This window comes from Maylandia zebra, linkage group LG3 (genome assembly GCF_041146795.1).
Source record: "Maylandia zebra isolate NMK-2024a linkage group LG3, Mzebra_GT3a, whole genome shotgun sequence".
NCBI classification, from domain to species: domain Eukaryota; kingdom Metazoa; phylum Chordata; class Actinopteri; order Cichliformes; family Cichlidae; genus Maylandia; species Maylandia zebra.
Window position 1 is genome coordinate 43,142,794 of NC_135169.1, and position 16,485 is coordinate 43,159,278.

At 39.9% G+C, this 16,485-nt stretch overlaps 1 protein-coding gene across 3 annotated transcripts in view; it reads right to left on the minus strand.

Moving 5' to 3' along the window:
• Positions 1-16,485, minus strand: part of pcxb (pyruvate carboxylase b) — a 294,409-nt gene that overhangs the window by 225,924 nt on the left and 52,000 nt on the right. For all 3 annotated transcript variants that reach the window (XM_004554354.5, XM_004554356.6, XM_076881889.1), the window contains exon 10: positions 5,793-5,911. In XM_004554354.5, coding sequence (XP_004554411.1) covers positions 5,793-5,911 — 119 coding nt within the window. The remainder of the gene's footprint in view (positions 1-5,792; positions 5,912-16,485) is intronic.

The window sequence follows — 16,485 nt, forward strand, 5'->3', positions numbered from 1 at the left end:
GAGGAGCGACAGAAGAGGCAGAATGGTATGGAGGAAGAGGCGATGGAGGATTAAAGAGAGAGATGGAGGCAACTTTGATACATGAAAGTATACGTATTATATTAACCCTCGCTGCAGATAGCATCCTATTACTACCAGCTTAGCTTCTCACTGGAGACACTAACATGTATAGAAATAAGGGATCTGCATAACGTTTGATCACTCCTGTTTGCAGTCAGGTGAAGTAGTGGCACTCTACTTATCCAGTATCCCCGTGTGGATGGAAAGTGAAGATAAGAAATGTACATGTGCAGGTTGTACTTTTTTTCCTTTAAAGAGGAGTGAGTGGGCTTTGAGGAGCACCGTGTTCAGGTGGATTTTTGTGAGCCCCGCCTCCCTCTGTTATTTGGGCACAGTATGCCTTGTGGGACTGTTTTCATACATTTAAAAATCAAAATACAAATACCCAGCTCCACATCAGCCCAATGTTGAGAACCAAAATTCTTAAATAGCTGCTGGCAACAGAGGAAAAATCTGCTCCAAACCTCATGTCAACAAACATTTTTACTGCTAGATAGTTCAAGCGAGATAAAGCCAACATTTGGAGACCTCTAGAGATTCACGGGAGAGTTATTGTTTTGTTCGAAGCCACTGACTCTACTTGTACTTTTGGTGCCAAATTTCAACTACACTGGATGACAAGAGTTCAAATGGTTGAGGGTGAAGCATAGTCCAAAAGGACACTGCAGCAGCCTGTGTTTTAGCCAGCCGCAGGCCACTTCTTGGACCCTGCTCTCCTGTCAACTCTCCACATTATCCAGCTACATACACGAAGAGAAACCCACACCTGTGGACTTATGTTGCCGTTTTTAAGTGGAAATGATATGAGCACCATTACATGAAGCATCAACTCCCGCAAAGCCTGCCAAGGATTACAGGTGATAATGGACATCCAGTAATCCACACATACACGACAGAAAGAGGAAAACTAGAAAACCCAAAAAGTGACAGACATCAAACATAGAAGAGATAAGGAATAAAGATGTGGAGTAAGAATGACTAATTTAAGGGAGATGATCCAATTACATGATTGTAGGCTTACTGGCATGGTGACCATCGGACGTACATAAATGTTTTGAATGAGCGTGCAGAGGGAGGATTAAGGTATAAAATTAAACTAGGACTCCGCTGCAGCCAGGTTGGAGAAAGCTAAATTGAACAGAGAATACAGAATGAATTAAACTGAAGATATTAAAGTGGTGAAAAACAATGTTGGAAGAGCGCGGGGGAATGAACGGCGAGTTCAGCAGAGAGTTTCAGAACTTGGTAAAATATTTCCCTGACAAGTCTGTTAATAAGAGTGCATTTCGCATGAAAACAAGAACTAATGTGCTCACACCTCAGGTTGGAAGTGCAGTCAAGTGAAACGGAGAGCTCAAAGATGAATGGACGCAGTAAAGCCCTAATACAGTTTTCACTTGTCGTTTGCGCGCAAATGCAATGTTAGTCTCAAAAGTACATTTCCTCTACAATTAAGACGAATATACACTGAACTTCACCTTTTCAGGCACTGTTCTCTTTCCAGCCGTCATCGGGAGTAACCCTACCCTGGCTGCTTTGAGCTAAACCTGAAATGAAAGCTGTGCGTGTGACAGCTGAAACTTTCAGACACGTTTCACAGGGAGAGCTGCCCAGATTCAAGTAATTACTGCACTCCTGCCAATTCAAATGACCCCAATTCCCCAAAATGTCAAATTACCTCAGCTATATGGGGTTTTCTCTGCAGGATGAACAAAATATGACAAACTGCTGCAAGGACGGATAAGAGGGGATCCGTAATACATGAGAATGACTGTGTCAGTTTACTGTCTTGCTGATACAAGCAGGGGACAGGTGGATGAGGCTGCAGTGAAATAACGGGATAAAAAAAAAACATGGATATACAATGTAGAAGTATTGCTCATATCTGGTGTTCACAAATAATGCAGAATGATGCAATAATACAGACGTCCTTGTTGAGTTGAAAGCAGATGAAATGTTAGTATGATATTGCCACAGTTCTTTGGCGTCCCTTTCCAGTTTCAAATATATTGGACTTGGCACGGCACTCAATAGCAGTACAGCAGTACGTGTTTACATCACGGCAATATCTGCTCCTCAAATATGAAATGCACGACTTATTATATACATGCCATCTTATTCTAACATTATTGCTTCCTAAAGACTATCCCAGTATAGCTCTGCTTAGTTTCTATCATTCATATGGCGACATGACTAAAGGAGAAAAAAGCAGATCAGGATCTAAGAATTGGTTTGTTTAAAAAGATAACACATTAAAGATATGTTTATGTAAACTCAAAGGTTTTTGGTGCCTTTTGCACAGTAGGAATGTTTCTAATATTAGTGCATCAGTCTTATGTTGAGCAGTTTTTGTTTCAGTGTTCTTATGAGCAGACCCATGTTTGCCATCTTTTCTTTCTGGTATGTACATGCTGCAAACGAATCGTTTCAATTATTGACACACTAACCACATCTCTGCACTTCAGGTCCAAAAGACACCAACACCGCCAACGTGCCCAGTTCAGTAACTCAAATTACCAACTTGTGCAAAGCCAAAGCATCTGCACCCCTAATAATGCAAATATAAGGGCAATAACAAGCACATAATAAACCATTTAAAAACACCAGAGTCATAAAATGACCCACCATAAAGCTGTGAATGCAGAGAGAAGCTAGCTGGAGACCAAAACCTCTTAAAAGCTATACATGGAACATTTAATTTTGTTGTTACACTTGGCATTTTTAATGTGAGAGCCTGGGAAATGACTCACTGAATATTTAAGGACATGGCTATTCCACAGCGGCTTCATTTTTTACCTCTGAAGGTTACTGCCTTTGTTTCGCACAATTACAGTTATTTACAACACTATAAACTATTAAGCTTAGCCAAGGCAGGGAAGGGGGGGAAAGAAAAAAGCAAAGCGCTTTTGAAAATAAACTATTTGACATTTTTGATAGGACTTAATGATGAACAATCTGCACACACACAGGGTTTGAAAACTACATGGCCCACTTCAAGTCCATGGAAGAATATCGAAACATGTTGCATGTGTGGGCACGGGATATCCAGGGGCTTAAATCAATAAACTGTACCTCTTAGGGGCACTGGCAAGGCAATACACTCAGCCACTTTTTCCAGGAACACCTGTTCAACTCCTCGTTAAAGCAAATATCTAATCAGCCAATCACATGGCAGCAACTCAATGCATTTAGGCATGTTGACACAGTCGTGATGGCCTTCTGAATTTCACTGAGCAGCAGCTGCTGACTGACTTTACTGGGATTTTTCTAAACAAATCGCTCTATGATTTACAGAGAATGGTCAGAAAACGAGGGACTATCTAGAGAGCAGCAGTTCTGTAGAAATGCCTTTTTGATGCCAGAAATCAGAGGAGAATGGCCAGACTGCTTCAAGCTGATTGGAAGCCCGTAGGCCATCTCCAAACAAACGTTAAACCTTAAAGCTGATGGCCTTCAGCAGCAGAAGCCCACACCAGGTGCCACTCCTGTTTGCTCAAACAAGAAACTAAGGATATAATACAGGCTCACCAAAAACTGCACACGTGTTGCTGATCACATCGATCCCTTTAATACAGTGTACACATCTGTTGATTTCCAGCAAGATAAAGCACCACTGAAAGTGGACCGTCTTTTAGGTACAACTATCAACTTGTACCTAATAAAGTGGCTTTCAAGTCTTTCTGGCTCCAAGTTTTAGGCACAAGACTTCTTGATACATTTCTGGTTTGAATAAAGCAAGCTCTCACCTAGTCAGACAACCCTGAACGCAAACTTCTCTTTAAACGACCAAAATCTGGACTGATAAGAAATGCCGAACCTTAAATGTCGTCTTTCGAATAATTAGTGCAATTACCTACAATTTAAGGGCACACACTTAAACGCAGAGTAATGAATGGTTTCAGAAGACCTTTCCAATGCTAGTAGTTCTTTGACTAAATTATCACCATAGCAAATATTTATTGATGTTTTTCCTCCACTCAGAGCTTATTAACTGTGCTGCAATGCAAATCCCTCAATCCTTTAAGAAAAAACAAGACCAACAGAAAGAAAAGCTAATGCAAGACAAGAGTGTGGAAACTGATTAAGAAGAAAGAAATCAAGTTGTCAGTCATGTGTTTGCCATGTGCAGCAGATGTTTTGTTTCCACCATCTGCCAATAACTTAGTGTTAGTAGCACTGGTTAGTGTGTCAGCTCCGTTTATTAATGCAGCAAATTAGGCAGAAAATCCTACATTAATTAGTCTAATTGTAGTTTTCTGTGTGTACACACATTAGTGCTAAAACCAAGATTTGTCAGTCTTTGTGCAACTCCAGTGCCAATGGATCTGTACCTATCTGGCATTTGTGTCTTATGTTGTGTCTCATCTGTGTTGTTTCAGCTGAGCAAATCTCACAGGTCATCAGTAGAGCAGAATGCTATTTATAGCTTTCATTATCCTCTCATTCTCTCCTGTCCCATTTAAACTTGTTGTCTCTCGACCCTCCTCTGACCTCATCTTGCAGCTTCTCTCTTCACTGCTTCCACCTGCTCAGGTCCTCTTCTTTCTTAATCACCTCTGTCTTGCAGCCATCTCTTTGTACTTGTCAGCTTTCTGTCAATCTCCTCTTTCTCTGTCTTGTCCATTTCACCCTCTTTCTTGCTTTTTGACCATTTTTGCCTCCTCATGTACTTAAAACTCCACTCCTCTTCCATGTACCTCTAACATTCACTGCCTTTACCTGAGACAATTTTCAGAGCAGGAAGCTTTTTACATTGATGCTGCCAAAAGTGAAGCTTGATTATTCCTACAAAAAAACCTGACGAAGATTAAACATTCTTTAAATATTTGGATGCTCACATGATGTAGTATTATTATTATTATTATTATTATTACCTACTTATATAACATATGCACAACATATGTTTTTTTCTTACCACAGCATTTTAAGCAGCTCGCGGTCTGGACCACAGCAACGCCTTGACTGTACAGCCATTCTTATTTGCTGCTATGCTCACTGTTCTATTGAAATACCCAGTAGCTATTAGATTGCCTCATATGTGACTCTTGAATACTTTGATACACAGAGAAGCTGGCTCATTGACTGCAAGCTGCCCAGGTCCTATAGCTGCAAACAAGCCAAAAGTACCACCCTTCCACAACCGTGCTTGACAGTTTGAGGTGTTTGTTTTTTTACCAAACATGCCATTAAGAATTGATTAATTTATTTTAATTTTTAAGGATTGAATGGTCTGATCTTAGGGTGCTGGGACATTTACCCGTGAGAAGATATTGACATCGAGTTTACACCCCAGCAAACTGCCAAAACCTGCTTTTATAGGTGTGCTCACACCTGCTGCTGATTAGTTAATCAAGAGCAGTTAATTAGTAGAACCTCGCTGCTGCTCACCCTCTTAATACCTACAGAAGCAGTAAGAGTATATTTAGCTTCTTACAGGACTGAGAATTATTTTTTCATGACTGTACATTTATTAAGCACCAAGACTTTCTCTCTTTATCTAAACAGATGTAGGTCTAGACTGAAGTAGTGACCCAGCTTTGCATTCTGTGCAGCTTGCAAGACAGCCACTGATTTATTTATTTTTCAACAATTAAGAAAACACAACCAACAACCTGATTTTTTTAGCATATCAGCAGGTCCTAGAGAATCCCCGTCTATGGACCAATCACCCCAAAGAAACACATGCAAAATGCAACGACCCCAGCATCTACAAAAGGTGAACTTCTACTCACTCTGTGATTTCTTCGGTGACCGTATGTTCAACCTGCAGTCTGGAGTTCACCTCTATGAAGTAGTGTTTGCCGTGTTTATCCACCAAGAACTCCACAGTTCCTGCATTCTCGTATCCAACCTGCAGCAAGAAAAGATCACATCAGAGCAATTTTATAGCTCTTAATTATCCAAGTTGTACTGGTAGCATTAGTTGTGTAAACAATCAAGCAGGTAAACCCACTCATCCTGTTGAGCCATGAAGGAGAAAAACAAAAGGCCTTCTTACTCTCTTCAGGCAAACATGACTACATAAAAGCACAAAGAATCAGCCTCATTACTTGTTTAGAGTGTAACAAGTAAGTTAGGGCAGTTTTCATCTTTCCTTAATGCAAAATCAGGTCATTAATCAAGAGGGATTTATTTCAATCTCAAACACCATTTTCTCTACCACCTTTCATCTACTACACTGTAATTATAATCACAACCCTTGTCGTGTACTTTATACCGCCAATGTGTCGATGCTGTTGGGGATGAGATCTTGAAATGTCCTTTAAATGATGTGCACAGTGTAGAAGTGCCACAAGGAAAACATAAACAGAGCATAATAGGGGTGGACAAAGGGGTAGCTGTGGCTCAGGTACTGCCCACATACTCTATTCCAAGCGCCCTTGGGCATAGCAGGGAAACTCGCGTCTCCTTTTATAGCCGATCCAACATTTGCATGTGAACGGGCAAATGACAAACTGTGAGCTAATTACAGACTCCACCCTGGGCTTATTACATATTAACACCTCCACACCCAAAATGATAGATGGGATCCATAGAGAGAGACATATAGCATCAAAAGCTCCACAAATATTGGTTGTGCATTGGGTCAGATAACTGCTCACTGCCAATGTATTAAGTTTGCTTTCCCATCACTACTTTCTACTGGAAAGGGGATCTTCAATTAAGATGTCTGAGAAGTTTATATGAAGAAAATAAGGGATGATGGTTAAATAAGAAGTGTAAAAGACCAGGATCTAATACAGCTACGCATCTAAAATCTCTCACACTCACACAAGTCTGACCCTACAGGCTATGGTCAAGCAATCTAGTAATTGTCCTGTTGTGTTTAGCACCTGGAGGGACACCTTTGGGTCCTGTGGGCACCATAGTGCCGCCCCGAGCTGGGCTTCTTCTGGCATATACCACTGACAGCTGAACAGATTGGAAACTGAGAAGTCCTAAGGATGATTTAACACCCTGGGTTTTTGTTGTTTTTTGTTGTGTTGCAAAGCCATTTCTGATTAGTTGTTGTGGGTCTCAATGTTCTGAAGGGCTAGACCCCTGCTACATCGAAGTAGCGTCACCAACGAACACACAACAGTGCACATCAGGTGGAGTCAACCCTGTGCAGTGCATGGAAGCAAAAGTATAACAATGGAGCTACCAGTTCAGCAGATCACAAACATGTTGATTTTATACTGCACCTTGGAGGCACATAGGTCATTAATGATGAATAGGTTTTGACATTTCGTCTTAATGTGACTCACTTTCTAACAACAGCCTTCAAAAAAAAAAGAAAAAGAAAGTGCAAACTACATCTCACGACTTCCACATAGTCAGCCAACAAATATTCTCTTTTTGGCACAGTTATGATGTTCTATTAATCAGAACTATGAAATCCACCATATAAAATTGCTTTGTTTTATGGAAAATTGCATTTTAACCTTATTTTCCAGAAAACAAAAGGCACTAAGGAGAATCACCAACTGGTTCTTTTCAATTTCCACTTTGATTTTAATGTCAAGCAGGATTTGCAGTTTTTTGAACTAGTTGTTTATTATAGTTCATGTTTCTTCCTTAGAGTTTTTGGAATGACTGTCTAAAAGAAACTAGTCTGGCACCCGATCGTAACTGTCCCAAACAAAATCTAACTATATAATCACCTTGTGTAATTGGTATTCTTTGAAATTGCACGACTCCAAATGCTTTCCTGCTCAAAGCTGTACATCGCTGCTCTCAGAGTAACACACCTCTGATGGAAATTAGCATGTTAGCAGGCCAATACGAGCGCTTTCCATTCATTCATCTTTCAAACTCCCACTTTGGATTGTCTCAGCACCAGTTTAATTTCACCCAGTGGGAGCTGCATACAGAGTGTAATTGGAATATAAATGCTACATAAATAACCTTTATTATCGTGCCCATAATTTCAAGACTGGGCAGATTTACACAAATTACAATCCTGATGTGAGCAAAGCAATGTGATTGGTTGGTACACCAACAATCAGACCAGCCCAAGTTCCCCAGATAACATCTCAGTGATTATTCCTATAATCAAAGCTTTGTCATTATTTGAAATCTACCGCATTTGAGAAACGTAAAAAGCAAAACGCAAATGTTAGAATAAAATTTAAAGGCCACAAGTAATCAAATGTCCAAACAAACCAGAGAAAAGCAAATCTTGTTTTGTAGTGTTGAGCTTTTTATTTAAATCAGACTAGGATGAATTCACCAAGAGAAATTAAGGACCTAAATTGCTTCTCTCCTGTATTTAAACAAACATGCTTGTTTAGTTCTTAATTGTTAAACCAGCTTAATGCCTTTAGGATTGCTTTGCTTTCCATTTGGCGATCATAAATGTTAAGACATTCAAACGGGCAGAGGAAAAGACGGAGATTGATTGCAGAGACAAAGATGGCCCTAAGCTAAATTGCAGCAATTAGACTCTGGCAACTAAATAAGACTTGAACAGAGCATCGCTGTTGTGGAAACGCAGTTAGAGTGAAAAATAAAACCAGGCTAGCACATGGGTCTGTAATCAAACTGTCCATTTGAGTAAAATAACACCTGCTTAAAATGTCTTATTAATCCCAAAACTTGTAGAGTTGCATCAGCCCCCAGAAAACTCATCTCACAAGTAAACAGATCAGGTGTATAATATGCAGACTCACATGCAAATTCATGCATCAAATACTGACTGAAAAAAATAAAATAAAAATACAAAATTCAGAAAGTAGTGATTTCTTCTCAAAGAAAAAAAAAAGACCTATTTATGAAAGTACCTTGCAAATTCTACCAAAAAACTGACTCAAAGCATTCACAAGCACAGAGAAAACTTACAATGTTAAACACATGCAAACATGTGTGCATACTAGCTATATGTCCTGATCTCTGGTGATGGCACAACTGCTGGGCTACTTTGTGGACACACATTGCCAGAATGCCATTTTTTAGCTTTATTCACCTTTGCTTCAACCTCCTGCATGAAGCCAGTTATTTGATCCAAGACTTAATAGATGAATTCTCATGGAAAGAGATGAGAAAGCACACTGCAGCCTTCAAACAGACATGTAAACACACACCTCCATTGACTTCAAGTGCACACAGATTGCCACATGTACTGTACCAGTGTGTGTGACTCCATATTGCACTGGTGTTTTTTTCCCCCCTGCGCTCACACAGTGAGTCAGTGAAGTAGCAGCCAATGTAACAGATTGAGCGGTCACCGTTTTATAAGGTCTGGCAGCCAAGTCAATGAACTGCACAAGGAGAGGTCACCAGCATGCACATGAAAGCATGCGCACACATTTCTTTAAGCATCTGTAAAAAGCATAAGGAGCATTTACACATTTAGCTCCCTGCTGCAAGTGTTTGATTCTGCTTAAATGATCCCAGCACTGATGAATGGACACTGGTGTATAGCTTTGAATAAAAAGTGACAGAGATGGATAGCAGGTATTGTACGAGGTAGACGGAGTCAGCGTGTGAAACAAAATGCATTAAGAACGATTCGTGGTGCTGAGTGTCAATGGATGAAGGAGGGAGGGGAGTTGGAGTTAAAACTGATGGATGATCAAATGAGGACAAAGACAGACGGGGGAAGTGTTCAGAGACGGTGGAAACAGGACAGAGTGAAAGTAGATTAGAGGAAGTATTCAGAGGTAAAATAGCAGAAAACTTAAATGATGGAGGCCCGTATCCCTGGTTACCCTCTCTACACATACTTTACCTTGAAATCATTTACAACTTGGTAACAAGAAGTCAAAATTTAAACTCAGCAGGAACTTGTCATCTTTGGCGGACGCACAGTACCCACTGAAGCCCCAAACACCTTGATCATATCCAAGGGGGGCAAAAAAGTAAAAAATGAAACCAATATCGTGAAAGAAGCAGCTCGACCTTTACCAGTTACACACCAAACCATGACGGCCTAGACAAACTGTGGTATTTTGTAAATACAATAAACATGAATTTAGTGTAATTGTGTAACTTTATTAGCAGCGTCCTCCTGAAATGCGCCAAGAGCCTCCTCTCTGCCCCTTATTCCTCTATGGTCGCCATGGTAACGCGTAAATATTTCTTTCAAAATAAGACTACTACAACACGGGAAGAGAGCCAGGAAAAGGATAAAAGGATAAAAACCCCAAAAACCATAAATTTTACACCCGAGCCTCAAATCTCGCGGCCCGACACCAAACCACTCACGGACCAGTACCAGCCATGGCCCGGGATTGGGAACGGCTGCTTGATACAATACAATGACTAATTGCTAAAGCCACCTTATTTTAATAAAACCACTTGACAGTAAAATATGGCAAATATTTCCATGGAATATATTATAGGACACAGTCTGCTGGTGATCTATAAGCCCAACAAACTCTAGAAAATAAACAGTGGTCACAATCATTAGCATCGCTTTATCTTTATCCATGTTTTTCTAGTTGAATCTCACTTTTTCCATGTCTTACAATAATGATTGTGACAAAAACTCAACATATCTTCCTCCAATGATGACAGCTAGCTTTTCATTGCAGTGCTTGTGCAATTTGGCATACCTCATCCTCTCCTCGTTTCTCTTAATAAAGGCTTCTTGGCAGTCATCCTATTAAGAGCACTTCCGATGAAACTTGTCAACAGTAGACGATAAACTATATTACCTGGCAGTTTGACTTTTTCCTGTTTCTTAAGGACATGACTTCCAGAAACTGCTCATCTGTTGTAAAGAGTTGTTTTTAAGTCGTGACACATTTGTCCTCCACTTGAACAGTCTTTTTTATTAAACGACAATACACACAGACACACGTACGTTCTTAAGTTTAAGATTAATTTAATGGGGACAACACTTAATGAACTGTTTTTGTGACAAAATGCACGTAACAAAGTACCTAAAGATATCATTTAAAATTTGTTGTGTGTAGAGACAGCACTGGTTTGGCTAGAGTTAAATGCCGTTTTATGTCTGAATGATTCACAGGTCAGTGTTAAGTGGCTTTAAAAAAGGAAAGAAAAAACTTCCTTTATAAATGGTCAGATGCGAGGACTGGACTGAAAATGAGAGAAGCAGCAGCCAAAGTTCAAGAAAAAAAACCTTCAGAAAGCCAGAAATATTAGAAGAAAGTCTGTCTCCTTAGAAACAGAAGGAGGGCTGGATTAAGACTTTTGCACAACACAGTTTTTAATGATCATCTTCTGTAACCCCAAAAAGTCAACAGCTTTCAGATCAGCTGTTATGTTTGCTTGGTACAGTACTTTTTCACAGTCACGTGTCTTCTGATGGCCCTGCACGCCGACTCATCTTTTACCTTCTGCCTCTAAGCTTTATTTAGAGGTGATGTCACTGATCTCTTGTTTTTGAAACCAATTTATCTTTGAGCAATTTGTTATTAACTTTTCTAGTCCACACAGGGTGGCTGAGTTCAGCGCTCACTTTGTGTAGAATAAACAAACCCGATCGAAGGACTTCATCAGCCGACTAAACGGTCGCAATCAGTTGTGTTTTTCCTTTATATCGGTTCTTTGAACACTGCCACCACCTCTGCATGCTGCTAGACAGTTATCACCCGATTCACTCCTGAATGGACGATACGAACAGTTAAACATGAACTGGGAGGCAGTAAAAATGATTCCACTATGACGACGTCAAGACCCGTCCAGGTACTTTGCTTTTCTCACAGATTGTGTCTGCTTCTGTGTGCATTTCGCTAGGTTTACACATCTAAAGTACTTTGTTAGGTTTATTTTTATATTTGCTTACGACAACAGCATAAATGGTCTGTCACTTATCAGAAAGGCTCACTAGGCTGCCAGTATCCCAACAGCAGAAAAAAAAAAAAAAAGGGGGGGGGGGGGGGTATCGTCAGTGTGTATGGGACTGTTAATATCCAAATTCCTAATTAAAACAAAGATTTGTGTCAAAATACTATTGTAGCTGTTGAACAAAATAGGCACTTGCAAAGAGACGGTTTCTAGCACCAAATCCTGCAAATCTACTGCACACTGCCAATTTTCAGGAAGGTTTTTTTTTGACATATCCAAGAAATATTGGGTTCAGCTGGTCTCATCAAAAAAAGGAAAAAAAAGAAAATACGTCTCTTCAGAAATGTCTATTATGTGTGGTGCCCCCACTTTATTTTGAAGCCTACTGCCGTTTGATTTCTGCAAGGACATGCACGCGCACGAACGCGCAGGCACATGCACACAAAAATGCTGGCAGATGAAGGCTGGTGCAAGGCATAACAATACTGTTCATCTTTGAACTAAAAATCAGGAACCTAGCTTAGGATTAGTCATGGAGAGAAGGGATAGAGAAAGAGAGCTTTCAAGATTTATTTCTTAGATTTTCAATTACATTAAGCCCTCAAACTCAGCCTGAAAAAAGTAAAAAAAATCCTCCTAAATTCCACCACAACATATACACACAAACACTCTCCACTGTCACCAGGTCTGCAGACTCACTCAGACTAAAAAACAAGAAATGATTGTCTCAAGGTTGTCACTGCCAGATTGCTGTCTCAACATGCAAATCCTCAGAGGAACAATATTGATAATTCACTCACTGCACACAAATCCTTCCAATCCCCTGCCATCTCCCAATGTTCCATAACCACCAGACTGACATCGACACATGCTGGGTCATGAAATGCCCAGGGACAGTCATAGTAATGTGCTACAAAGCTCCTAAGCTGCATGTGTGATGTGCAGCACATTGCAAAGCTAGCAAAACAAATCAATCACACAATCGATGGTACTGATTCTTTAAATGGGTGAGTCTGGTGACATTGTTGTGTATTGCTCGTAAATTTACTGACAAGTAGTGGGATTAATTCAGGGGCTGCAGTTTAGTTCAAAGGGTTGCGAATGGGAGCCATATGACCATATGCCGTAAAGCTAACGCAGAGTATGTTTCCCCAGTCTGAGCTTTCCTTTTTTCCACTGTTCCATCAAATAAAGGATAAAACTAGCGTACTAGCGTTACGTTTAGTCGACGTCTTGAACAGAACTTTCCTGAATAGAAAAGATTGATTCCTTTATATTCGGTGTACTTAACATTGTAAAGTGAAACTGAATCAGAGCTTATGTTTCAGTAGCATACAAATACACTCACGTCCATTGTTCATTCCGCAGATTAAAATCATAAAATACAGCACAGTTAATAAAATAAAAGTAAATAAACTATAAATACACATAGGTTTGCTAAAAGATGCAAAAGAAAAGATTTGAGAAAATGTACTGTAGTTCGGTTATTCAGAAGTCAACTCTGATGTAAAACATCCAACATAATGAGCATAATCTACTGCGTTTAAATATTTGGGAGGTCTGGAAATTTCAAACTTGCAACGCTACGGAGCAGCACTGAAGTGTTCTCTTCTCAGAAATATATGCTAAGCGTCCAGCACTTGCTAAACGGCAAAAGGCGTAAAACACTGGTTTGTTTCCTAAATGACACTGATCTTAATTTTCAGTAAACCCCAGGTGTCCTGCCATCAGGCTCATTTTGAAAGCAGTGAAACAGTCGATGTCATGAAAGCTCATACAGGCTACACTTTCAGCATTTTGTATAATATGAGGGAATCAAAATGTGAAAATAAGCTGACACGCAAACCTTCAATGCACAGTTGATTCACGGAGCAAATATTACATAAATCGTACAATACGTCACACTCTACACCTCATCTAAACATCGCTATGCTGTTCGCTTTAACTACAGCTCATTTTTCCCCTCTTCTCTTGTGGGGATTGGAGTTAATCTGGTGCCAAGACTTTTTGTAATCTGATCCAATTCCCTTTCAGACTTGCAACACACACAATTCACAGCTGATACAACCACAGAAAAACACCAACATGCACACGCGCTCAAATAGATCAGCTACATTTCAGTGGTGCCACCTCTCTAATCCCTTTGCTGCAGACAGCTACCAAAGCGGTGCAGCTCACCCTCCCAAAACAATGCACAGCCTAAAAGCACACATAGGCACCAACACATAGTAACACACAAAAAAAAGCCAAAAACATAATGAACACATCCCTGTATGCACACACATTTATATTCATCCCAGCTGTAATGAAAGGAGCTTGACCAGAAGCCCTCCATCCATTTACAAATCATGAATTCATCCCTTCATTCCAGCTGCTCGTTATTTCTTTCTCTCTCAGTGATGCCCGTCTATACTCTCACTTCTACTCTTCGCTTGTGTAATTAAGATTCAGATCATTCTCGCATCTTCTCAATAGCCATTTTCAACCACTTGCAGCTTCATTTTTATGCCAAGGCATTTGCAAGACATGAAGCGAACAACTTGTTTGGTCTTCAACAGAAAACCAAACAGACTTCAGGAAGAGTATCGTGGGTATAAACACTGTCACAGATATGTAAAGCAGGGATGAAAGAGTAAAACTCAAATCAAATCACTTTTATTGTCACATCACATGTGCAGGTACATTGGTACAGCACATGCGAGGGAAATTTTTGTGTGCGAGCTTCACAAGCAACAGAGTTGTGCAAAATACAATAACATAAACAGGCAAAATACAAGAATGGCTAAATCTGAAACTCATAGCAATTGCTCTGTTTAGAGGGTTTTCTGGGGATTTCTCTGTAACTGAAGTAGCAGTTATTTTGGAGTTGTTTGCTACTGTGGTCTTATGTGACAAACTCCTCTTCTGTGATCATGTTCAGTAGATCCAATTGTTTTGCCACAATCAGCCACAGTTGCATCCCAACATTTACTAATTAGCAGTAATCACCAAACTGCTGGATTTTTAAAGGTGTTTAGACATGAAATGCCTCAAAGATTTGATTACCTGCCATTAAATGTCGCACAAATGGCAGACTCAGAGATAATACATTAAACAAATAATGGAAACATCTGTTGAAAACATGGATTATTCTGATTTTTTTATACTCTTCAGGCCATCAGAAGATGGCTGGCAAACAGCCCATGTATAATTAAAAGCAGAAATATTAGGGATGGATGGAGAAAAAAAGGAAAGAGGCAGTTAAGTCAGGTACATAAAACTCCTTTTCTCTTAAGTGTAAACTCTCTTGCACTGGCAGCCCCCCCACTGTCCACTGCCCTTGCTTTTCTCCCTTCATCTTTCTTTTCCTTTACTTGGCAACAAGTCAAAAGACAGTACTTGCCCCACCATCATCTCTCCCTATGTGGTCCACTTTCATCTCTTTCCTTTCCCTTTATGCTTATCAAGCTTTCAGAAATTAAGTCTTCACGATCCCAAAAATGAAACAAAACTTTACTTTATAAGAAAGAGGGAAAAAACGGAGCAAGTGTCAGTGATTATGGGAGGAGACAGATGGCAGAAGAACCATGAACAGGACACAAAAACAAAGTATTGAAGCGATGAGGGAAGGTAGATGTTGAATGGAGCAGATGGCTGGACAATGAACAGACAGTAAGAGAAAAATGATGCAGCTAAAGACAGATTTTGCTCACAACGTCTTTGCCTAAACACCTGTAGATCTGCTGGAAGAGACCCTGGCAGGGTGTTAATGAGAGGCTTGGGGATGAATAACGATTGAAATGTGTGGTATAAGCCTGATGAAAGGAAAGGCTATGGGGATGAGCAAAGCAAAAAGGCTGGAAGTTGCAAGTACATACATGCTACTACTGTGCAAACACTGCTTATGGACATAGACTAGGTAAGACAGTCTATAAAAGCTTTCTACAGCAGTAGCAGATTAAAGCACTGCTCCAATGAAGCCTCAATAAACAGCATAAAGGACGTGTCACATGCTTCCTTTACCGTATTTTTTTGACCTATTTTTTATTCTTATGCCCAATTTGTAATAGCCTGCAGCTCCCCCAAGAGAAGAATGGAAAAAGAAAAGATGCTGTATGACACACAGCTGGATGTTGTGACAATATAAGAAATCCTATGATGATATGAGACAAATCAAAGCTGAGGTGAATATGACGACAACTGAATTTAGATGCACTTATTAAAAGATGTGGAAAGATTGTTCAACCTGCATTATTTCTGTGCTTTCAAGTAGCTATTGCATAAACAAAAGTCATTCTGTAGCTGCAGAAAAACTTTCAGATTTCACAGTCATGACACATCAATGATGTTGACGAAAAATATATAAAAATTGATCCTTTGATATTCCCTCACATTAATGCGAGATCGTGTGAACAGAGCAGAAGCTGCAAGACCATCAGCCAACAGTGTAATAGGAGGTGTACAGAGACTGGAAGCAACGGACTCATAAAAAGTGCACACAGAAAGAAGGGATTTAAAGAGGGAGAGAAATGCACACAGATTTTAAATCAGTATAGCTACAGACAATACCTAACAGGAATTTACAGTCCACATGTGGTGGACACACAGCATTGTGGGCTCATAAAACCTGATGTTTACTATCAATTAATTTAAAAAAGAAAAACTATAACCATAACTTTACTTGTACTGCAGAGACACAGAAATCCAGAC